At 41.0% G+C, this 26190-nt stretch overlaps 2 protein-coding genes and 1 long non-coding RNA gene across 7 annotated transcripts in view; 1 reads left to right on the forward strand and 2 right to left on the reverse strand.

Moving 5' to 3' along the window:
• The window catches only part of CPNE1 (copine 1), a 93967-nt gene extending 73650 nt beyond the window's left edge, over positions 1 to 20317 (reverse strand). The window contains exons 1-2 of one of the 4 annotated variants that reach the window (XM_075901465.1): positions 20184 to 20303; positions 17261 to 17310 (exon numbers count right to left, since the gene is read on the reverse strand). The gene's annotated coding sequence lies outside the window, so the exon portion shown is untranslated. Of the gene's footprint in view, positions 1 to 11174; positions 11315 to 17260; positions 17343 to 20183 lie in introns of those variants that run through there. The other 3 variants (XM_075901464.1, XM_075901463.1, XM_006124442.4) reach the window with 3 other exon arrangements.
• RBM12 (RNA binding motif protein 12) lies at positions 171 to 11295 on the reverse strand. The gene has a single exon (XM_075901462.1). It carries the CDS (start codon positions 11293 to 11295, stop codon positions 8656 to 8658), a length of 2640 nt encoding a protein of 879 aa, XP_075757577.1. The 3' UTR covers positions 171 to 8655.
• A 115-nt stretch (positions 20318 to 20432) lies between the features above and the next one.
• The window catches only part of LOC102455479 (uncharacterized), a 33372-nt gene continuing 27614 nt past the window's right edge, over positions 20433 to 26190 (forward strand). For both annotated transcript variants that reach the window (XR_012896576.1, XR_012896577.1), the window contains exons 1-3: positions 20433 to 20578; positions 24022 to 24093; positions 24896 to 25005. This is a non-coding gene — a long non-coding RNA (uncharacterized LOC102455479). The remainder of the gene's footprint in view (positions 20579 to 24021; positions 24094 to 24895; positions 25006 to 26190) is intronic.

Genomic DNA, 26190 nt, shown 5'->3' on the forward strand with positions numbered 1-26190 from the left:
AAAAAGTTGTGTCATTGCATCTACTTAAAATATTAGATGGTCTCAAAATAAGCTGAAATATCCCAATAAAAATCCCAATAAAATGTTTAATGCATGAGATTGATTCCTCCAAGATGGTGAACATATTTCTTTTCAATTGGTGTTCACTGAGCAAGAAAAAAAAATCAAGATAAGTTTGAAGAAGTAAAGTTTAATATTTATAAAAGGTACAAAATATATATGTTGCACAGTAGAAAAGCTTTGGCTTATTTCTGGTATTATAGTAGCAATTATTAAGGATCAGAGAGACCCACTGGATTAGACATTAATGAAAAGTATCAGTACAGTCAAAGACATGCCATATCACATCACAAAGCTGGGGCAAAACATTAGGCAGGTACTTCATTTTAACAGCAATTACAACTTATGCCTATGTCTTCCATCCACCAGCATGCCCCCTCGTATCTGTATTCTTCCATTACACTGGAGCATCAAGACTTGAAATACCTTTAATATTTCAGGAAGGTAAAATCTGTATCAGCTACTGCTTTTAGTCTTAATTATGACTGTATAGGGTTTTTTATTGTTTGAAACTTCAGGTCCTCATTTCACTTTCATGAATCAAACAGTAGAGACAAAGCCACATTCTCCCAAGTTCCACCCCTTCAAGACACTAAAATAAAATACCACTCAGTGGTGTATAAAGCACTGTTTCATACAATCGCCCTACTCCTTTCTTGTACTGTGACCACCAAGGAAATAATGTTGACACTGAAAATAAGGATCACTTCAAAGTTAATCAACCAACTGAGGTGAATGAGGCAGTTCACATCTTTTGGAGCTCTCTGACATTGCCTACAGATGTTACTGACTTTATATAAACAAAGGTTAAATCAATTTAAGTCAGTTTCTGCATCAGTTTAATAAAATCAATTGAGTTAGATGCATTTTTCTAGTAATGACAAATTCTACTCAGTGCAATTTGGTCTTCCATAGCCATAAAGATAAAAGACTTAAATTTTATAAAATGAAAACTCAATTTAAGAGCAAAAAAGTAACCAGACTCCAAAGAACAGCCTGTTTGGAGGATGAAGAATCATGTCACAAACCCTTTCTTGCCTTCCATTACAATCAGCATGCCCTCCTGCCTCAGTTGTGAGTAAAGAGAATTGCTCCTCAGTTTATAGAATTGTGACATTCATGTTTGCCAGATATCATGCCAATGTTCCCCAGAAAAATAAGGGAATTGGGACCACGTCAGATATTAAACTTAAAAAAATAGGACATTTCTACAGAATATTATGTAAGGGAACTCCAGAAGATATAACTTTTATGTATATGCTTTTGTCTTTTTTATTTAAATATAGTAAGTCAATATGGCCAGTTTCCCTAAAATATTTCTTTACACATATTGTAAAAAATAAATTGTGTTTAAGAGGAAAAATATGTTGATTGTTTTTAAAGGTTAACACAATTTGATTTTTTAAAAACATCTAGAGTAGGATTTTCAGAAGCGCTCAGCACTGGCTTAACAGCTCCCACTGAAGCTAATATATTTTATCCTTCACTAAATGGGAGCAGATTTAAGCCAACAATGAACTACTCTGAAAATCCTACATTGCCTGTTTTTCCATGAGTTAAGCTTTCACATTTTGGATTATGTTAAATAGTGAACATATTTATTAGCCTTTCAGTTTTGTTTTGCTGTCTAGTTCTCATCCACTTGCTCAATGCTCCAATATTTAGATTACATAAATGGCAGGCTATGTTTACATTTAAAGAAAATATATTTTTGTAAAAATAGAATAGGTTTAACTTCTCTAATATTCTTGTTAAAACTTGTAAGAAAGCCTACATTTTGGACTACATTTGACCTGACAGTGTACATTTAACCACTGCTAGAAGTGAAACTTAAGGCAGACATTCCATCCAGTTGAAGACAAAAAAGTATTCAATAGTCTAACCTGCCACTGACTTTAGCGTCAGTAGTTCAGGTCATCACTTCTCCATCCAGGGTTTATTCTGAAGCAGACTCATAATACTTACCCAATTTCAATAAGATCCTGAGAACGAAAAGTTCTTAGTAAATGAATGGTGTTATAAGCAAGGCTCCACTTATTCCATGGCAGAACTGAACCTAATTTCTGCTGGAATGGCAGTCTGGAATTTTTAGGCCAGCTTTACTGGTATTTTAAAATGGAGATGGTATTTGATTAATTATGAAAATAAACTAATCAGCAGCCTTTTTAAATTATTAATGCTATCTCATAACATTCAGCTTTCATTTTACGGCAGATTTTAAATGCCAGTGCGTATGATAGTAGTAACTGTCAGCAGGAAGCAGAGTTGTGGCTTTTGACTACTTCAAAATATACGGAATGGAACCCACTGGTATTGAAACAATACCCGGATGTTTCTGTTAAAACAATCAATAAAATAATGAAGACAATTAGGTTGCCATCTTTACATTTCACTGTTTAAACTCCCATTAAAGTAGGTAAGGGCACTGAACTTCCTTCATATGTATTGTTTCAAAGCAGGGAATAGTTAAACTATTCACAGTTAAGGTTTTCTTCACAGCCACAGGAACTAAACACACTTTAAAAATAAACTTAGATTTTGATGCAAATTTCAGCTACTATGGAAAAGTCCTGATTAAAAGTTAAAAGATCAAGTCACAGATATTGTAGCAACGAGTACCTTTTAAGTACATGAAAAACTAGACAAAGTATGAATTCTTGACATCTGAAAAAAAATCACAATTGTTCAATCTTTCATACAGTTAGCAAAGAAGTTTTTTGTTTGGTTTAACTAGTATAAACTAATTTACTTTCAGTTTCTACCCAAACCTGCCTTCAATTTTGGCTGAATATGGGATTTCTACTGATGTGCAGACTATCATGAAGTTTTCAAGTCACTATTTATACATATTCTACAGTGATAGGTCCGAAGAGAGTACCTGGCTAAGTGAAGTTTCCTGTATTCACTGCACTGAGACAGATCCTACACTTCTCCCATTGTAGAGACTAAAGAAAAATTGTACTTTTCATCCATTGTCTTCACTGTACAGTTTTGTGCTGCATGGCCATGGAGTCAGCCAGGAAAATACTCATTAAAACCTATTCCCAGAGCTGTAGTAACTGAATATACAAATGAAGTAAGAAACAGCCACAGTAGTTCACAGGTAATAAGAAATGAGCAAAATAAGTTTACCAAAGAGGGAACATACAACCATCTTCTCACTTTCAAGTATTCAATCTGTAGGCTATAAAAACTGAGTTGGTGCAAATCAATCTTCTTAAGAGGAGCATCTTTTACTTGGCTCTAAATCTTATTTTGGTATATATGGCAACATTTCCACTTGAGAACAATTTCATATACAACATGAGAACATTTCACAATTTGAAAGCTGAGAAAACAAGCAAATTTAAGTTAAAATCTATGATGCTGTAAGGTCCCTAGAAATATTATCTTTTTTCATTTCCTCCCCCAGAGAGAGAGAGAAAAAAAAAAAAAAGAGTCCCACTGGGACTGCGCCGAGAAAAAAATTGAGGGTCACCACATACAGGAACCTGCAGACAACTTTGCCAGTGTAGAGAATGAAGGGTGTAGGCTAACCCATCCATTTTGACACACATGAACCATAAGCTGAGGCACTCTGGAGCAACTAGAGAGAAGTGTATTAAAAGAAAGGAGAGGTAAGCTTATAAAACTATTGTCAATTCAATATTCAAACTTAAAATGACAGAAGTCCTGAACCAAGAACATTCAGACCCAGGGCGTGGGAACAGTCCCCAGAACAAGGAAATTCCAGGCCTCTTTATTCGTAAACAAAATAAACCTTTGAGATCTACTGAGTCAGGTTCCAGCCCATAAAAGCTGATGCCCAAATAAATTTGTTAGTCTTAAAGGTGCCACAGGACACCTCTGAGTCAGAAAAATCATCTTTATGGAAAAAGAACTACAGCACATTCAGACAAGCAGACACCTAGAAGGAACTGTGCAGAAGAGCCACAAACCTCAGTTATGGAGTAAATACTAGCAACTGAAAGATTTTTTTATTTTGAGGGAAGCCAAATCTTAAAGAAAAATAAACTGACAACTGTGCCTCCCTACAATGAAAATCTTATTACCAGAAGTTAGAAAAAAGTTGTACTTTGTGCATGACACCCTTTGGTAGACACTTTTCCTGATTTGCTGATGTTAGCTAAATTTCCATTCCATGCTCTAGTAGGACATCAAGCACTGCTCTATGCACAGGTCTCTATCACTATTCTTTAAGGTCCAGCAACAGGATTTTCCAATTTAATCTAAACACACTGAAGAGGCAGCAGGCATGAGTTTGAGAGGGGAAAAAAAGGGTGGCATTGCTTTTAGACTTGCACATTTTCCCTTATGAAAGCTGACCCTCAATGAACAAGCAGGAGAACAGTATGCATATGATTTTTTAAAAGAAATTTTTTATATAAAGGATGAGCAAATACTTTTAAAATTTACTTTCTGAAAGTCTTAGTTTGACAGTTCTTTTGTATTTTAATGTTTTCCTGTTCAGTTACTGAATCTCAGTAAAAATCATTGCGATCAAGCAATCGTATTGCTAAAGACATACACATACAGTAAAACCTGTGTTATCCTGCACGCATGGGGATTAGGGTATTCCAGTTTATCTAGAAATTCCAGTTATCTGAGGGTCCCCAACAACCTAGAAAAAAAACCAATGGACAATAATAGTAAAACTCAGGTTTTTAATATTGGTAGTTTTGTAGCGTCAGGCAGTTGGTCTCACATTTCTATTTTGAGTTAAAGATTATTAGTACTTCTTAAATAGAAAATTGTTAAGCCAATCATGGTAAACCAAGCCAGGCTTGTGCATCTGAAGATGTGACAGTATTATGGCTAGGAGCAATGCCGATTAACAAAGTTTTCTGTTTAACAGAGTGCCGGATAACAAAGGTTTCACTGTACTATAGAATTCCATCAACACTAGATTTTAGAGTTGAAGAAAAAAACTGAAGCCCTTTGATTCTGCGATCATGTGCTACAGAGATTTAGTTTAAGAGATTGGAAACTCCACCTCAAAACTAAAAATCAAATGACAATTGTTATGGAATTCATAAAAGTGAATGTTAACTGAAATGTAGTTATCCTTTAGTAGGAATTCCCTATTTCACACAAAAAATCCCCTCCCTCCCCCCAAAAAAGCCCAACAACAACTGGATAAGATTTATTTCTTTCACATATCCTAATAGAACACAGGTGAGTTCTAAACTGCAGCCAAAAAACAAGCAAAACTCACGGTCTATTTGTGAATCTCTCAAAAGCTCAGTATGAACTGGCAAACTTGTTGGCTTACCCATTTTTCTCCCTGCTCCAACAGAAGATGGATGGTACGGAATATAACCTTCAATATTCCAAACCAATAGAACCCCAATTACTAATATTTAGATGTTTAAATGACAGTATTCCTTTATTAATAAAATCTTAGCTTTTCCAAATTTATTTCTGTTGTGCAAGAAAACATTCTTTTTTGGAATATTAAAAACAGCATCTTGTGTATTTTATAACATGTTTATTAAATAAACTACTTCAAAAACAGAAAAAACTTAGATTGAATATGATGGTGACACCTGATACTAATAATTCTTTCCCATCAAGTCTTAAAATAAGATATTACACTGCCACACGTGATACATTTTTCTGAGTCAAAAGGCCAGATATTTAGACACTTCAGACTAAACTTGTTTTTAAAATTTCAAGTTAGCCAAAGTAACTGAGAAGCAGCCCTAATTGTAATAACTAATGGCCACTAGGCTGCCACCACCATCTACTAATGTCTTTCTCTTGCTAGCTGACACCTGCAAGCTCAATTTTTTTTCTGTGAAGTTCTGGGTAAATGGTATCCCAAATGTTCAATTCTTGATTTTAACAGTTTAGTCCAGTTTGACTAACATGAAAAAGCTGCCATAGCAACTTTGGGTATAATCGATGTTTTCAACTAATTTTAGTCCAATGCATATTTTACACTAGCTTTAAGAAATTACCATTTAACTGTTATAAAAGTGTACAACTACATTATTTATATGAAATACATCTCAAAACTCTAGGTAAAGAGGATTATTAATATTTGTTGTGAAATCCACAATTTACTAACAAGTATATATCTACTAACCTTTATACTAAAGGACAATGAGCATATCAGCTATTTGGCCAGATATAGAGAACAAAACGCAAACCCTTCATTAGAAAGCTCCTTTTCCAAACACATTTACATACATTTTTGAAAACAGAATTAAAGCATTTACAAATGCACAACGCATGAAACAGCTTTACAGATCCCTTAGACAATACAGAAAATTAAAAATAACTAAAAAAAAATAAATTTCTAACACAAACCTGCAACTTGTTAGAAAGTCTGAATATGTGTACGAACATATTCACAGTGAAAGCAATATCTAGAGTATTTTGAAAATTATACCAAAAATCCCACTCCCAAATACCAAGAGAAACAAGTTGCACAGCACTGTATTAAATCTTATATGTACAAGGAATCAAATTCCAGATACCAGTAGTTTAATTACATTCCACAACAAGAAATGCATTGCTGTGATTCATTCAAGCTTGAAATACAATAACCACAAGTTTCTGCAAGCCACATACTAAAATTCTTAATTGAATTAATTCTGTGAACAATGAAGGCAAGTTTTCCTTTTCAAGATTTTTATTCCAGTATGAAATATGAAGAAACAGCACCCAAATAATAACTGCAATATAGTATGAAATTTTAATAAAATGTACTGTTTTAGGAACAGAGCAAAATATAAAAAAAATAAACTGAAAGACTTCTCTCCTATTCAAATATCGCATCTTTCCGACATCAGTAACGGAACTTTCAGCCTTTCAAAGAAAAAAAGTCTGGTGTTGAAACAATATCCCCAAAGATTGTTAAAATGCATAACATGAATTTTCAGAGACAGTTTTATTAACAGGAGGCTTAATTTTAAACAGTATATACAATCACATCACTTTTCCAAAGTCAGGGAGCGCCACCTAGTGATCGGTCAAAACAAATTTATACTCATGAATTACAAAAGCATCTGTAATGCAACCGCCTCTCTTTATTGTAGTACACCTTTATACAATCCTTCCAAAAATTCCTGTACTGTGAAATCCTCTCAGGATGTAGTGTTGCACAGGATTTCAAATCTCTCCTACAGACCACATGAATAAAACTGTTGCCACTTGCACCTCTAAATTATACCAGGCTACATACTTCAAGTGTTCCATGATATGCAACACTAAAAGGCACCATTTTTCTTCAACCAACAGGTTAGTTTATAGACTGCTGTGTTTAAGTACAATGATTTGCAGGGAACAGTAGAATTTTCAGACCAAGACTCTGAATTTTTATAAGCTAAGTGTAGACAAACTGCAAAATCTACTTTTTACTCGTTTGTATAATTGTGTTCTAATTCTTTATTCTCCTTTAAAGGCTTTACTGAACAGCAAAGAAACTAGCAATTCTTTACAGAATTGGAATTAAACAACTTTATTGAAAAATATACAATACACTCAAAGGAAGTAGATTCAAATAAAATTTAGTCTCTGAAGAGTCTTGTAGAAATATCCAGAGTCACAGGTAATTCCAAAAATCTTTCACATTTTACACTATTCTTAAAACTAAGAGGATTCCAATCTTCTAGTAATATAAATTCCTTTGGGTCTCTTAAATGAGACAGTCTATGTGAGTAGTTCAACAGGTTAGAACTACAACATTCAATAGCCCTACTAGTGCTGAAAATCCTATCCCAACTGATTTATGTAATCCTAACAAATCAAGCTACTTAAACAATGATGAACATTTTCTAGTTGTTGCTTATATGGCATCAACTTTATAATTCAATTTTAAGAAAACAGTCAACTCAATATACTTCAGGTTATACCTATACTTGTGGCAAAAGTCTTATTCTGCACAGTTTTAATTGCAACAATAAAAATAACTAAAGGTTATTCCACAAAGAACAGCTTGAATTTTACAAAACAGTTCTGCTCATATGCATAGGAATTAGTTTGGTAGACACACCGTCAATGTGCATAATTTGACTGTTCACATACAGCAAGAACCTTTGAAAAACAATAAAAGTACATACACAAAACAGTTAATTTGTGTACACTGAGAATTCATTCAGTTGCAAAGTAAAATCAGGACTTTAAACAAGCTTTGACCTGTAACAAAGCAAATTCAGCCAGCTTTTAACCAAATCTAGGACTAGCTATCTCGTTTTACAGTGGCTTGCAATAGCACTCACTCACTGACTTCATCTTAATACGTATCTATTTCCCTTATCTGTACCTACATAAAACCAATCTAGATTCCTTGATAAGCATTATGTGGCCAATTTAGCTTTAGCAAACATTTCAATTAGTGAATAAGAATCTGCCTTTTCCACACAGATGTACTGGGAAATTCACTGCATACTTATCCTTGCAGTGATTCTTTTGTAAATGGTTAAACCAGTGCTCTGCCTTATCAAAACAAATTTATTTGCAATTTAAACAATCCACCGTTTACAATTTAAACAATCCACAGGTTCTAGCCTGGAAATACTATAAAAACAATCTGGATGAATTAATCACAGCACTATGAATAACTATTCTACAAACATTTTATACGAACAGCTACCCTAAAACAAGTTTGACTTTTCTTGAACCTATAGGTCTGTCATTTAGATCAACAACAGCTGCCATTGCTTCATCACGAGACTCAAATGCAACCATGGCTTCTCCTGTTGGCATACCTTTTTCATTGTATTTTAAACACACAGAACCTGGGATCACTTGGTAACCATAAAAGAAATCCAAAATTTCATCCACTGATACTGTAAAAGGCATGTTTTGCACTTTAATGACAGTTGGCCCTGGTTTTCCAGAACCTGTTCCAAAACCAGGGGGTCCACTAATATGTAAGGTTCCAGGTCCAGGTCCAAACCCTGGAGGTCCACTTAAATGTCCAAGACCACCTGCAATACCAGGAGGGCCACTTCCAAAACTAGGAGGCCCACCTAAATTACCAGGCCCATTCCCAAAGTTTTGAGGCCCTCCTCCAAAACTTGATGGCCCACTCAGATTACTAGGACCACTTCCAAAACCTGGGACATCAATACCTGCACCAGGTAAACCACTACTTCCAACTGAAGGCATTCCTGGTCTAGAATCACCAAAGCCACCTATTCCTGGTGGTGGAAGAGGGGGACCAAATGTGTTAGACCCACTAAAATTACTGGGAAAATTAAATGGAGGGGCATTATTTCCATCTTTTGAGTTACTACCCATAAAGGAATGCTCATCCCCACCAGCATTTTGCACTCCTGGCATTCCTGCATTCCCTTGCATTGGCATTTTCAGCAACTTTTTCCCTTGGGATGATGGATTTCTCTCAACTTCTCTCATTTCTTCAAGGGTGATTACACGTAAAATAACATCTCTTCCATTCAGTTTTTTACGGTGCAGGCGCTCTGACTTACGAGCATCCTCTTCTGTTTTGAACTGAACCAATGCTTGTCCTAAGCCTTGCCCATTGTTATCAACAAGAATTTGTACAGAGTTTTCTTCCACTGACAGTCCCTCTAGAAACTGAAGGATTTCCATTTTTGTAATACTGTATGGGATATTTGATATATGTGCACATAACTTTGGCGGACCTGTTTCTCCCTCAGTATTCATCATGACCTCCCTCTGGTCATAGCTGAAGTTCTGTAACCTTTTCCGAATCATGTCTATCTTTTCTAACATACCCTTTTTTGTTATGGGATGAACTTGAATAAAACGGTTCCCTATGTACTGTTTATGATGACACAAAGCTGCTTTGTAGTCAGCTTCATTCCTGAACTCAACAAAGCCTTCACCAATTGCTTTCCCATTGGGTCCATAAGCTATATAAATACTGTCTTCAACAATATCTAACTTTTTAAAGAAATCTATCACATGTTTGTTCTCTGACTCAAAGGGAAGACCTTTCAAATACACACAGAAACCCTGCTCATGAGGAGATCTTGACCGTGACCTTTTCTGTCCACTAGGAGATTTGGACCTAGAAAGCGTCTGTTGAGGAGGATGGGTTTGTCCAGTAGGACCCATGGTTTGCTTGAAAGTTATATGGCCTCCAGCAGATACCCATTGTCTCTCTGTTGCAGGACTAACTTCAACATAGCGCTGAATCATCAGCATTCTGTTTCGCTTCAGTGCTTCAAAAGTATCTTGAGGGGAAAAAAACTTAACTAGTCCATTCCCATTATTTCGGCCTACATGATCCTTCAACATATGTACTGCATCCACACGGAGCCCATGGAAAAAGTCTTTTACATCAGATTCTGTTGCAGAAAAGGGCATTCCATGAACACTGACATACAAGTCATCTGGGTTGATAGAAAGGGGTTTCACACCACTTTGAGAATTCATCTGAATAGGATTTACAGGATTCATAGGCCCCATAAACAATGGATTCAAGCCACTGTTCATACTCATTGCTGTTCCAGACCCATTCATTCCAGTAGGTAAAGGTGCTATAGGTGGAGGATTCATAGGAGGCATTCCTGATATAGGCGGCATAGGTGTCATTGGTGGTACAGGAGGAACAGGGGGTATTGGTGGTACGGGGGGAACAGGGGGCAGTGTAGGTACAGGAGGTGGGACAGGTATGGGGGGAATAGAAGGCATTGGTGGCAAAGACGGCATAGCTGGAATGGGAGGAATTGGTGGAGGTGGTACTGTGTTCATAGGGGATGCTGTGCTAGGTATTGTTGAGCTAAAGGTTGGACTACCAAATGTAGCCCCAAGATTTGGAGGTGCAGTTCCCATACTGGCAGTTGAGAACGTGGGTATGTTTTTATTGCTTTCATGCACAGAAGTAGCTGCAGTTACTACACTAGGAGAAGGACTGGTAAAGTTAGGTACCGTAGTAGGCAAATTTACCCTACCGCTCATTCCTGAACTAGGCGGTGGTCCAGATCTGCTAGCATTTGCAGGTGGCATGTCTAAATTGGCAGTTTCAAAGCGTCTACGACTAAGTTCTATCATGTTTTGCATTTCAGTTTTACTGCTCAGCAACAGTGTTACTTTTGACCCTTTAATGGTACCACCTGTTCGCATCATACCAAGCCTTGCATCTTCATCAGTGGCAAAAACGATGAAAGCCTCACCCAGTTCACCCCCTACAATATGCACGCCCCCATCAGGAATGGTCAATCCAGAGAAGAAGTGGCGAATGTCCATGGTCCCCGCCACAATCGGGAGACCTTGCAAACGGATGACCACAGCCATGCTGCGCTGAAACAACACACACCTGCAGATGAGAAAAGGCAACGGCTATGTCAGACTACTGTTTATGATACCATATATTTACCTAGAGACATCTACTACATTGCTTACATTCCTAAAGACATCATGAAAAATTAAAGCATGCTTAAGTTCTAGACTTTTTATTCATACAAATAAAATATTAAACATTTACAGCACAAGATTAATTCAAGATATGAACCAAAAATTCCAAAAAATAAATCTGTTAAAAATCAAGATTTTAAAGCAAAGTCGGCCTGATACCCAAACAAGTGTCAATACAAAACCCAAGAGTGAAATTAAATTAGAACCATCACATCAGATGATTCAATATTTAGTGGAAAATACAAAAAAAATGTTTCATCTAAGCAGTGGCCACATGCAGAAATGGGTCCATGCACCTTGAATCTTGAAAGACTACTAAAACAGTAAGACACTTTTATATACTTAAAAGACTCATGCTCTGACTGAACAGAAAAAAGCAAAAAGCAATACTACTGAATAAACTTTAAAACCTTCTATCTTGCTCAAGTATTAAATATATATTTACTGAGAGAAAGGAAATTAATCATAATCGTAAATTTAGCTTGGTCAATTTTTTAATCATAGCTTTATTGCTACGTGGTTTTTCAGTTACTTTACAGTACATTTAGCAAAACCAACTCCAAAACAAGAAAAGAGAGGGAGGATAAGCTCTTTGGAACAAGGACTATCTTTTTCTGTGTATGCGCATTACCTACCACAATAGGGCCCTGATCTTAATTGGGCCTTCAAGCATTACCTTAAGAAACAATCTGTGTCCAGATATTTTGTTAATGGAATGCGCCCCAGAACTGCTAACTCCAATATTTAAAACTAGTTATCAACACTATTTCTCCAACTTTCCCTTGCTGGCTAAATTCAAAGCCTGAGCAAAGCCTAATGATCTGTGGAGCAGAACCAAAGCATGGATGTAGGTATACGTAGGTAAACCTTAAAGCCAAGATTCTAAAAAATGAGTGCCTAAAGTTAAACCCGCCTAACTCAAAGGCTCCTATGTAAAGATATTATTAAGGGAATCAGTTGCAAGCCATACAGGCTAGTGCAGTTGTGGGAGGCAATGAGCTACCTAAAATGTCACATCTAAGCTGGATGTAAAAAACTCAAGTCCTGAACAACTTTGATTATAAGATCCCACAGTACTTTCTGCTGCAACAAAAGCTCTATATCTCAGTGCCCAAGTAAAATTCAAACTCAGTTACAGTACAGTTGCTTCCCTACGTTCCCCCAGCAGTTTTGATGAAGACTTTATTCTCCAATTCCTCTTCTGAACAGCTAAGTAACAGTGCTCGACAGAAACTCAAAGATTATCCACATTGATACCTGACAACTAAATATTCAAGCAAAACAGAAGACTGCCACCATTTGGGGGAAAAATAAGTAACCCCGTGCATTATGGTCAACAGATCAAAGGCACCAAACTTTATGCTCTCAAGTAATCTCAGTTTCAATAACTGCAGAAGGGACATTGCTTTCCTTTGAAGCATCCCGCAGTTTGCCCCCCTTTTGTCTTCTAATCACTATTAGCAATGGGTTTTAATATTACGTAGGCTCTGGCCTGTGGCAAATTGGCATTAGAAGTGAGAATTCCTTCTCTGCCTGCAGAGATATCAGTTACCAGCAACAAGCATCATCCTATCTACTGCACAGGTACACTATTTATACTAATGCTCTAGTGTTGGTCTCCTTTTGTTATCAGAATTTTCCTAGACTGAAGGGACTGAAACTACTAAATGAAAGAAAATGTGATCAAGAAAGTGGAATACTTTAAAATATCTTGGTATTTAACAATAACACTTTCTTCCCCAGAAATATCAAATGTAACTGTAAAGGAAGGTGTATTCAGTCGTTCTAGACTTCTTAAAATAATTTCTTAAAAGTTTTGGAATGTGTTTAGTTTGGCCATTATGGTCTCATTTCAATACTTTCTTAGAAGTCGTACAGTATAAATTTTATAGCATAAATAATGAAAATTACATTTGTTTGCTCAACTATTTTCAAGGGTAATGGTGTAATTTTCATCTGAACAGCTGAAGTGTTCACAACATAGAAGTAAACCACTTGTCAAACTATTAGAAAAAAACTGCTATAACTTCTATAATAATTAACATTTCAAGCTTTTTTGTTGTTTGAAAAGGAGCACTGTTATTTAAGGAGAATGAAACTGTTTCCTTAAAATTATGTAAATAAGGCTCCAGAGGTCCAAAACTAGCAATTAATAATGGAAATTACTACATATTTAGCATTAATGAACTGTTATGAAACAGGGAATGTGTCATATCACAGGATAATATTAATAGAGATATGTAATGTTTAAAGACATGTAAAAAATTACACATATTTCAACAGATAGCTTTTTTAAAAACAGCAGCCCAGAAGTGTCCATATTACAGCACTGATTAGTTTGGAAAAATCATGTAAAATAGCCAAGTAAAGGTGCTCAAGAACTCCAGCTTTTAAAATATTTAGACTAGAGCTGTCAATTAACGCATGTTAACGCCTGCGATTAACGCACAGCACAATTAATGCATTAAAAAAATTAACATGTTAATCTGAGGTGTTTCCGCAGCACTGTCCCTTTGAAACACCGCCAGGGCAGTGCTGCGCTGAAGCATGGGATCAGCTGGAGTTTCAAAGGGGCAGCACTACATGGAGCTGTGGTCAGCTGGGGACTCCCGCTGATTCTGGGCTATGTGCAGCACTGACACTTTGAAACACAGCGGGAAAGTTTCAAAGGGGCAGCGCTAGCAGAGCCTGGGATCGGCTGGGAACTCCAGCTGATCCTGGGCTCCTGCAGTACTGCCCCTAGGGCGGCGTTTCAAAAGGGCAGCTGCACTAAGCCTGGGGTGAGCCGAGGACTCAAGCTGATCCTGGGTTTCCGCAGCACTGCCCCATGAAATGCAGCTGCAGAGTTTAATTTTTTAATCGCTTGACAGCCCTAATTTAGACATAAGTCCTTAGCATTATCTACTATGTAAAGAGATTAAAATTAGATATTTGAATTGTTTATACCCATATGCCCTCAAAAAGCACATACGTTTTCCACTACTTATTTTACCCTTTGTCAAATAGAAAACTGACTGCTTCATAATGATTTCAAGGGTGCACCAGAAATATCACAGTAACTGATAAGAGCATTAACTTTTGATATATTTAAAAAACATTTACACAAGTGGTTTTGGTGAGTTTTCCACTTCGTACAACCAAAGTAGTTGGTAATTAAAATACTTCTGGTGCAAAACATTTCAATTTCTCCAAAGCAGTGAAAGATTTAAGGATAGATTTAGAATCCAAGCTAATCTTCTCTACAGATATTTTAAAAACAGCAGGTAAGCACAAGAGTGTCAAAACTTATTTTTTGCAGAAATAGCATTTTAATCATGCCAGGTGTGGCCACACTACAGCTCTAACTCCGTGATTCATAGTAGAACTCCAATAGATATCAGATTATTTAAAAAAGAAAATCACACATTTGTGGGGAGGTCTCTATTTGCTCCTGTGAACATGCAGTTACTCTACTTACATGTTTAAATGCAATAACAAGCACAAAATTACAAATGTATTTCAAATGTTCCTCTGCAGACCTAGTTTATAATCCAGTCTTTAAATAATCATTGATAGGTTTTACAGATAGCATGCAATGGAGATGACTGCACAGGTTCAAACCTCCTAGAATTGTCATTTCAGGTTAAAATGGTGCTGTATTACATTTGGAAGCTTATTACTGCAATTATAAGCTTGAACCTTTCCTAAAATTATGGTTTCCAGCCTAAAGATCTAACGTTTTGTGGATACCAGACAACTGCATTTATTATCCTGAATCTAACCCACAGGCCAAAAGTTGTCCAATTGCCTAACATTAAAAGTGGTGGTATCCAGCACGCTAGCCACTAGCCACATGTGGCTGGCTATCAGGCCAGCTGAGTGTGGCTAGTTGGCTTGAACAATGTGACTATTTGGATGGTTGAGTGTGGCTAGTTCACTATAGCATTAGCCACTATAGCGGCTACTGTTTCAGAACTGGTTGGACACCATGGATTATAAGTATCAACCAAAAGTAAAATTTGTTAAAGTCACCTATTTCATGGGACCAGGATTCTGATTCCCAGTTCCCATTAAAATTAGTGGGAATTCAGGTATTCCAACTTCTAAGGCAGCTTTGAAATATATGGGTGAAAAGTAAAACATGTAAGAAAGAAAATTTTCTGTAATGAATTATAATGCACTAGAGTTTTTAAAAATCACCCTGATAGGCTCTCTTATTTCAATGTTACAAATAAGGGTAAAAAGTTAAAAATGAAAATTAAGGTCCTGATCATGCAAACACTTAACAGGTAAAATAATTTTATTCAAATGATTAGATGCTTTGACTCACTTGGAGTATTTATGCCTGAAGTTAAGGATATCAGTAACTGCTTGTAACATCAGAGGTTAAATTGTATTTTTAGTAAAAGCTTCTCAGTTGCATAAAATATGTCACTTCAAAACACTTTAACCATTAACAAAAATTCTGGAATTTTACTGTAACAAAACGAACTCCTAAAACCACTCACAGGCCCAAATTCACCAAAATAGAAGCCTATAGTTAAGTTCTTTGGGATGGGATTTTCAAAAGCACTTAAGTGATGTAGATGCAAAAAATCCCATTGATTTGAACTATAAACCATGATGGAGCAGCACAGTCTGGCTAAAGCTTTTCTACTGTCCACTTCAATACTGGAAGGAGAGAGCTGCAAATACAGCGTAAGCTTAACATGTTCAGGGTTATGTTGTTCATGGTAAGGATGTCAATGATACCCCTCAACTTTTGTATGACTTGGGCATTTTAAATCTACCTATGCAAAATCTGAAATTGTATTTAAAAAGTAATATAAAATCATATGAATTGTACAGCATATTAGCAATTTGTGACTAAAAAGAGAAAGTAATGAACCACTCACAAACAAAAATCTAGTTTAATTAAAATTAAGAAATGATTAACTTAACTTAATCACGTTCATCTAGCTAGACACATAAGTACTTCTATTGCCCATTTCAAAAATAATTGCTGTTATAGTGTGCAATTGAATAGAACAATATCTGACTGTTTTATACTGACAATGTATATGTCAATTCTCAGTAATGTTAACAGAAGCTGGGTACACAGAGGATAATAATTATTTTTTACATATGGCCTTAAATTAGTAAACAGAGAAGGCACTGGATTAACCTTTGAATTTACATCTTGTTCACAGGTACAAATACAAGTGTGGAAGGCTCAATCTAGTCTCTGCTGAATGTTAAACTACAATACCACCGCCAGAACACACACGTTTGGCAATCCTTGGACAGAATCAAAAAGGCAGAACAGCATTGATGCGGCAAGAAGGATTGAAGGTATCTAGCCCGAGATGTGTTAGGGGACTAGTAATATCCAGAAATGGGCAGACAGACTTTTTGCAAAGGACTAGCATTCACCTATTAGGAAAGATTAAATACCGTCTCAGAAATAAATATAACTGAATAAATACTGCAACTACTAGTAAAAAGAATCCAAATAACGTATTTTACATATTAGTATCTATCACTTCTAGGAACATGCAGAACTATTGCCTGCAGCAAATATCTATACTTACAAATAGTGGAGAATTGTTGGAGAGAGTATGCAAAACTATTACATGCTGATAAAACAGCACTACTTCAGAATCTGGCAGAAAAGTAATTTACCACAACAACATTACCACAACCACTATTACCAATGGGAATTGGAGCTGAAAAGCAGAACTATTTATGTGTGCATGTGTGCACACGTGCCATTTTTACTGACCAAAATATTTTGAACCAATTAATATATTCCACGTAACTGTTAAGACTGTTTCTTAACATGTAGCTAGTAAGCATAAAAAGAAGTCTTCAAGTCAAAATCTCTTACCTGCTGAGTCAGATGTTTTTTCTTAATAAGTAGTAGAAGCCAAGCCAATCCTGTGGGCAACCAATTAAAACCAACTTTTAGACTGCAATAAAGAATAAATGGAGGCAAAAATCAATTCAGGCAACAGCAGCAGTAACAGTCCACAATGAACTGTATATTAAGAAAGTTCAAGACGCTGAGACCACCACAAAGCACTGTATCATATAGCAACCACAAGACTAAGTGTGCAAAAAATGTAAACAATTGTTCATCTCCTACACCAGCATCACATTTGGATAACTGCACTTGCTTAATTATACTTTGTTACCAAATTTTAACTCATAAAAAGGCTTTAGCAGAAGAACACGCAAATTAAGAAACAGAAAACACTCATTACACAGAACTTCATATCTCCAATGGTTTTTTCCTTTCTAGATACCCAAACTAGTCAATAAAACTAGCAAAGCAGAACCAAATACTGATACCAAGAAATATAAAACCTTACCCAATTTGTTACTAACACTATCAAATCAATTCCTTTTTAATCTGCACCTTCCTATCCCCACTTAAGCAAAGCAGTATCTTACGCTGCTGTTGAAAAATACTTCTAGAAACTACACATTAACTTGCTTCCAAGAACCAGCAAAAACTTTTGAAGCTAAGTCACACGTCCAAGTCACATCTTTGGAAAACACTTGCTTTCACACACTGAACTATAAGAACCCATGCCTTTTTTTGCAGTCCACAGAACTGTTAACCCAACACGTAGTAAGTACCAAAGTCAGATCCCAGGCAATTTTTGTACTAGAGACCAAATTTCTATTCAAGGATCACAAGAAAGAGCAAAAAGCTGTATGGTTTGACTGGAAACGTCTGTGTATCTAGACGTAAAAAGTAATTTATTAGCAATTCCATTAACTAATAGACCACCTTGCACTATATAATCTTGGATTTCTGGAAGATACCTAAAGAAAAACCTACTAAGAAAAAAATGGAAGCATGTAATGAGAAAGAGTGTGACTTCAATGCTCTTTTCTCATGAAGTTGGAAAACTGGGGGCATCTGCGGTAAACATTTAGTATTAACATACATCCACAAGCTGACATTAAATGTACTGCATATAATCCAGAAAAGTTCACTATCAAAAGATTAAAACAGTCATATTCAGAAAACTTTCAGGATACAGGACGTCAAAAGCAAGATTACAAGTAAGAGAAAAAAGTCAACTCAAGTCCCACAGACTTTTTGATTAAAATGACAAATATACTCATCTTCAGAGCAGAGCCATGCTTTTATTTTGTTTTTAGAGGACTCAAGACCAGTCAACCCCAAATTAGGATCCTGCTATTTACTTCAAAGAGTAACCAGTTTCTAAAAGATATGACAGCCTGAAAGACAGCTTTCACACAAATGTTTATCTATTAAGTATGATTAGGACAGATCTTTCATGCAGATGCAACATTTTACTCAGAAATTCCAGATGATTCAGAATATATCCACTATATAAACCAAAAAGCATTCTAGTTGTGTATACTTATTTAGAAACCTAAAACTAACAGACCAGGCTACAGTAATACAGGGCTAAAGATACACTACAAAATAGCACTTTATAGTATGCAAAACTCAACATTTTTCAAATATAGCCTACCATGATTGAACTTTCCATTGTACCAATCCAACATAATTCATTTACCATTAGCCAACAGAACTAATTTGTTTAGACAAATTGTCTAGATCTTGAATCATAACATTTAAAAGTGTACATTTCAGTCATGTAGATACAAGCACCAAATTGACATGAAAGAATGTGAGTATATAAAAAAAATCAATTCTGCCACATTCCTCCTGGGTTTTCCACTGTAGACAATTATTCCCTAGAGAATAGGATGAGACCCAATTTAGGTCACAAGTGAAAATAAGCAAGGAGCTTGTTTGATGGTGAAAAAAGGCACTGATCTGCTTGACTAAACCCCACAGTGTTGGTAAGGGAAGCTTGAAGAGATACAAAAGTTTAAGGCTTCAGGTGATAACCGAGTTAGTCTGTACAGGATAAACTTAAAAAGCAACAAATGGTCTGGTAGCACTGTATAGACTAGTCTAAGGATGCAAAACAACAAGAACCAAGGTCCTTTCTACTCCACAGAAAGGAAATTTCAGAGAATCACGTTTCACAGACTCCAGTCCTAAAACGGGATCATTGCTATCATCTAGTCTGACCTCCTACACACAAGAGCGATGTGCATTATCCTGAAGACTCACTGTGAAGCACACTGTCCTATCGTCCAGCGAGCCTAGGAAACGTTACCGCAGTGCCGAGAACATCGCCAGGCTGCAATGACCATGGAACGAACATCAGTTCACACGAACAGCGCATCTCGGCCCTGCTCTCACTGAACCGTCCCTCGTACAACGCTCCTCCTGCTCCAGCGCGTCCACCTCGCACAGAGCAAGGGGCTGCCCGTGCCCTGAGCGCGAAGACGCAGCCTCCAGCCCCTTCCCTGGAAGCTGCCACAACCGCTCGGAGCCAGGCCGCGCTGCCCGCCCGCTGCTCCCGGGCCGCGCGCGGCTCCATCCAGCCCGCAGCGAGCGGGCGCCCCGGGCCGGCCAGGCCAGACGCTGCAGCGGCTCCCGCCGCCCCGCGCTGCCCTCGGTTCCCGCCCGGCGCGCGCACCGGCGGCGGCCACGCGGGCTGAGGCGGCAGCGCCCGGGAGAGCCCCTCGCGCCGCCCGGCCCCGCCGATACTCACCTCCCCGCGCCGGGCCCCGCCCCGGGCCACAGCGGAGCCCCGCGAGCGCGTCCAGCCCGCGCCCGGGGCCTCCTCAGCCCATCCCCGCCCCTCCCCCCTTTGTGCGGCTGGGCGGACCCGTTCCGCGCGGGGCCCGGCCTCCTCGGGACGGGCCGCTGCGGGGCGGGGCCGGGCGCCCGGCCGCTGCCGGTGTCTTACCGAGGGATCGGCCGCGAAAGGGCGAGAAAGGAGCCAGTCACCGCCCGGCCCCACTCCCCGCGCGAGCCCCGCGCCACCGACCGAGCAGCGACACAAAATGGCCGCCGCGGCTGAGGCGGCGCCGCGAGGGAGGGGCGGGGCCTAGCAGAGAGAGGGAGGGGCGGGGCGCCGTCACTGGGCTCCGAGCGCGCGTCCCGTTCACCCGGCGGCAGGCGCGTGCCCGGCAAGGCGGGGGATTCGCGACTCGGCCCCCCTGCCCCCGCGCGCGCGACCGCCTGGCACAGCGGATGGGGGCGCGAGCTGAGCTGTGGGGGGAGCTGAGCGCTGGCCCAGCGGGCGGGGCGGGCCGGATTCCCCGGGGTCGCAGCGCCGGGCGCTCTCACGGGAGAGCCGCGGTGAGGGGCGCGGACCCATAGCGGGGGGGGCACAGAGCGGATGTGAGGGGCGCGGACCCATAGCGGGGGGGGCACAGAGCGGATGTGAGGGGCGCGGACCCATAGCGGGGGGGCACAGAGCGGATGTGAGGGGCGCGGACCCATAGCGGGGGGGGCACAGAGCGGATGTGAGGGGCGCGGACCCATAGCGGGGGGGCACAGAGCGGATGTGAGGGGCACAGACCCATAGCGGGGGGGGCACAGAGCGGATGTGAGGGGCGCGGACCCACAGCGGGGGGGGGCACAGAGCAGATGTGAGGGGCGCGGACCCATAGCGGGGGGGGCACAGAGCGGATGTGAGGGACGCGGACCCATAGCGGGGGGGGGCACAGAGCAGATGTGAGGGGCGCGGACCCATAGCGGGGGGGCACAGAGCGGATGTGAGGGGCGCGGACCCATAGCGGGGGGGCACAGAGCGGATGTGAGGGGCGCGGACCCATAGCGGGGGGGGCACAGAGCGGATGTGAGGGGCGCGGACCCATAGCGGGGGGGGCACAGAGCGGATGTGAGGGGTGCAGAGTCGTGGGGGGGCACAGAGCAGATGTGAGGGGCGCGGACCCATAGCGGGGGGGGGCACAGAGCGGATGTGAGGGGCGCGGATCCATAGCGGGGGGGGCACAGAGCGGATGTGAGGGGCGCGGACCCATAGCAGGGGGGGCACAGAGCTGCTGTAAGGGGCGCGGACCCATAGCGGGGGGGGCACAGAGCGGATGTGAGGGGTGCGGACCCATAGCGGGGGGGCACAGAGCGGATGTGAGGGGCGCGGACCCATAGCAGGGGGGGCACAGAGTGGATGTGAGGGGCGCGGACCCATAGCGGGGGGGCACAGAGCGGATGTGAGGGGCGCGGACCCATAGCGGGGGGGGCACAGAGCAGATGTGAGGGGTGCGGACCCAGAGCGGGGGGGCACAGAGCGGATGTGAGGGGCACAGACCCATAGCGGGGGGGGAGCACAGAGCAGATGTGAGGGGCGCGGACCCATAGCAGGGGGGCACAGAGCGGATGTGAGGGGCGCGGACCCATAGCGGGGGGGCACAGAGCGGATGTGAGGGGCGCGGACCCATAGCGGGGGGGGAGCACAGAGCAGATGTGAGGGGTGCGGACCCATAGCGGGGGGGCACAGAGCAGATGTGAGGGGTGCGGACCCAGAGCGGGGGGGCACAGAGCGGATGTGAGGGGCACAGACCCATAGCGGGGGGGGAGCACAGAGCAGATGTGAGGGGCGCGGACCCATAGCGGGGGGGGCACAGAGCGGATGTGAGGGGCGCGGACCCAGAGCGGGGGGGGAGCACAGAGCAGATGTGAGGGGCGCAGACCCATAGCAGGGGGGGCACAGAGCGGATGTGAGGGAAGAACTGGGGAGTGGAGTGATGCAGCTGGGAGCCAGTAGAATGGACCAGTCAGGGCTGGGTTGCTCGGATTCCCCCTGCTGCTGCTGGTGAGTGCAGGGGTGGGCTTGACCTCTGCTGCCAAAGCAGGCCTCCTGCTAATCCCTCAGGCCACACATCACTGGGGAAGGGAAAGAGTTGTGTGGGGGCAGAGCAGGGGTGAGAAGAGGCAGGGTAGGGCTGGAGCAGGGGTGGGATTTTAGGGGAAGGGTGGAGAGTGGTGGGGCAGAGCAGGGGTAGAAGCAAGGTGGTGTCCTAGGCCCTGCACTCAAAGAGGGATACCCTTGCTGGGCACAGCCCATGGGGTGCTGGCCGGGGGATGGGGCTAACTCTAGGAGCCAGTGCCACCCCATCTGGAGCATTAAGCTGCATAAGTCACCATAAATTCCATGGTGTCTTATGCAGCTTCATATTTTGTCTATGGCTAGGGATGGCCTTAAGTAAATCGTCAGATGAACAGGTGGTAAAAATATTTAGGTTTGAAAAGCCTTGAGATGTCAATAGAAATCTGTAATTGCAACATTTCACTGACTTTTCTGCTGCCAGACGTGCCCTGCAGGGCACCTGCAGGTGTCTAAGTGACATACAATCCTTGACATGACTTGTGCTATACAGTTCAGTGGGGCCATGACTTAAACACAAGTGGCTACGTCTAGACTGGCATGATTTTCCACAAATGCTTTTAACGGAAAAGTTTTTCCGTTAAAAGCATTTGCGGAAAAGAGTGTCTAGATTGGCACGGACGCTTTTCCGCAAAAGCACTTTTTGTGAAAAAGCATCCATGCCAATCTAGACGTGGATTTGCGCAAGAAAGCCCCAATCGCCATTTTCGCGATTGGGGCTTTTTTGTGCAAAACAATAACGCGTTGTCTACACTGGCCCTCTTGCGCAAAAGGGCTTTTGCCCAAAAGGGAGCAGCATAGTATTTCTGCAAGAACACTGACAATCTTACATGAGATCGTCAGTGTTCTTGCAGAAATTCAAGCGGCCAGTGTAGACAGCTGGCAAGTTTTTCTGCAAAAGCAGCTGCTTTTGGGGAAAAACTTGCCAGTCTAGACGCAGCCAAGTGTGTACACAGGTAAGTCATTTTTTTCAAGTGAGACAGCACTTGGGGCTTGTAATCCAAAAGGCTTGTAATCCATTTTACATCTTATTTGTACTAATAAGGCTCCCTTATCTGTCTATATATTGGAACTGCGCTATGTTCTTTATGTGCCGCAGCCCCTTGGTCTGGGATACCTTCTGGTACAATCACCCAGGCTTTTATTGTCAGTTCCCACCACCTTCTATTTACAAAGTTTACAGTCAAGTCAGCCAGCTCCTTCGTGTACCTGAGAGCACACTGAGCCACACCCTGGCTCCTTGCTCTTCCTTCACCTTTCCTGGCTTCCTTCTTCTGCCTTATACAGTAATTTCTCATTTAACACTATAGATGCATTTCTGAAAATGTTTGTGCTAAGCGAAAACGTGCTATGCAGCGTCAATTTTCACATTAAAAATAATGGAGAAGGTGGGGGTTGCGTTTCAGGTGATGGTGACAAAGTCAATTTTTTGTTGGTGCTGGGTCATCAATGTTAACACGATATCTAGCAACACAAGTCACCGCAGGTTGTTAAAACACAAAGATAAACACGTGAGTGAGCGGAGGAGCGCTGTGACCATGTGTATACGCTCATGCATATTACCGCTGTTTTCAACAACTTATACCGCTGTGTGAAGTAGTCTGCCACTTGATTATTTTCGTGTCATTTTGGGGATGGTCATGTTATTCGAAAAACGTTCCCTAAAAAAAATCATGCTATTATGAAAATGTGTTAAGCAGGAACATGTGAAACGAGTAATTACTGTCTAGCCCTTGCCCACAGCTGTTTCTAATAGCCCTTCAGGCCTGGGCTTGCTCAGCTGTGGCCATCAACCTTTTCAGCCAGGCCACAGTGGCAGAGCTCTGGCCTAGCCAGCCATCTGTCACAGTGCCAGAATGATGAATCCACTAAAAACATGTTTGATTTTCAACAGGTGCAAGCCATCTCTTCAGGAGTGTCCCTGCCATTCTGGCAGAGCAATATAAAGGGAAGTGGGACAAGCAAGGTAAATATTAACAAGCTTTCACATCCAACGTTTTCCTTCAATCAATCAGTCAAGCAGTGTGAATCAGCAAATACAATGCTGTGCTTGATGGTGAATGAGCAATAGTGGCCATGTAATGAAATTGGAAAATACATTCAAATCTGCATTGCATGGCTTGCTGCACTGGCACTTCTAGGTATTTTTCAATGAACTCAAGAGTGGAATTCTGTAATGTGATATATTACAGATTATTATTATGGTCATTGGATTATTATGGGAAGATGTGTTCCCTTGTACTTGGCACTAAATGTGGAATTATGTACAGGGGAACTGACAGCCTCTGCAGACCCCTTGGCAAGATGGGAGGAGGTGGCTGTGTGTTTCTGGAAGGGGCATGGCCAGGGCAGCTAGCCCTCCCCAGTCCCCTGAGTTGCACAGAGCAGATGGCATGGCACTTCAGGAGCGATTTAAAGGGCCCGAGGCTCTGGCTCTTGTGCAATAGCAGTGATATTTCATGTAGCGCAGCCTTTCAGGAAACTGTGTGCATACAAAGGAAAATGGAATTTTAATGTAACTCTTGCCATTTCGAGGACTGAGTTTTAAAAAATAAAATGCTACTATGAAGACTGCGTTATGTTAATATAAATTTGAAAACTATTGTCTGTAGTGATAAGATGAAGGAATTCACAATATGCTTTTCTTTTATGGGTTGGTGAGACATTACAAATGGGAATATGCTATCAGAATGTTTTGCCAAATCATTATAAAATTGTTGGAATTATCATAGTACCAATAACATTTGTACATGCATTTGCACTTACAGATGGTGTTGATGGAAACCAAAGAATTAATAATATACAAAGGATTGGAAAACTGAAATTGTTGAACATGAGACAATGTGGTGGCCACAACTGTGGACCACTCATCTTAAAGGTATAGAATACCAAATTGCCTTTATTGTTTGTTAATTAGGTGCATTATGACATTTTCTAAATAGAAGTGTCACTAGTTTACAGCAGGGGTGAGGAGCCTTTTTTGGGTCAGGAGCTGCTGACCCACAGAAAAATCAGTTGGGGGGCTGCACACAAGTGAGAAGCCAAAAAAACCCACAAACCCCTCACTGACATGGCCCCTGACTGAGAAGGAGAAAGACACTCCCCATGTTTCCTTCACACACCAGAGCCTAGGGGGGCCCTGGATGCTGTGTCCTCCAGCCCAGCAGTGGGGCGGTGAGGATGGCTGGAGCACCAGTATGGGCTCCCTAATGTTGAAGGCAACCCCTGAGCCTCAAGGACCAGATCTACACACGTTGGGGCCACATTCGGCCCCTGGGCCTGAGAATCCCCACCCCTGGTTTACAGAAACCTATTTGGAGCATAAAGATATCAGAACTGTAGAAACACACACAAGGCTATCACTATGTTTAGAAGAGAAATCACAGTTCTATTAATGAAAGAGTCAGATAGTAACTTTATCCCATATACTCTGGGTTCATGTGAAGATAAGAGGAAGAGTGGAATTCTGTCACACAACAAATAGGTATCTTCAGGGCTTGCCGAGCAGCGGTGAGCCCCACTCGCCAGCTGCACAGTTTTGCGTTCTGAGCATGCACAGATCGCTCCGCGCCGGCTCTTCCGAGGTGTAATCTACTTGCCACAGGCGAGTAGATTACACTATTTGTCAAGCCCTGGGTATCTTAAAGCCCCTATAGTGGGCCAAGTCACAGGTTCAGTTCTGAAATGGTGACTTTCTGAATTACATCTTTAAGTACCAGAAATATGGATGGGCTGAATGGTCACTATTGATAGAGCAGTGAAATAAAAGTGAGTATTTTTATGTCCGGGGTAGTAAAGGAAAAGTTAGAGAAACATAATCTGTAAGTATAATTTAACATATGACCGACAAAAAGAAAAAATAGCTGCAAACCAGTAACTTAACTGAAAATTGATAGTAATAATTCAATATTTCTATTGAAAGCTTTGGTCATAACAATCTTCATTTGAGCACTTTTTGATCTTCCAAAGAGCGTGGCGAAATACAACATATACTGCAATCTTGTCACTTGTGAAAAAGAATTTGAAGCTTGCAGGATGATAAACATAGCATTGTATCAAACAC

This window comes from Pelodiscus sinensis, chromosome 18, assembly GCF_049634645.1.
Source record: "Pelodiscus sinensis isolate JC-2024 chromosome 18, ASM4963464v1, whole genome shotgun sequence".
NCBI classification, from domain to species: Eukaryota; Metazoa; Chordata; order Testudines; family Trionychidae; genus Pelodiscus; species Pelodiscus sinensis.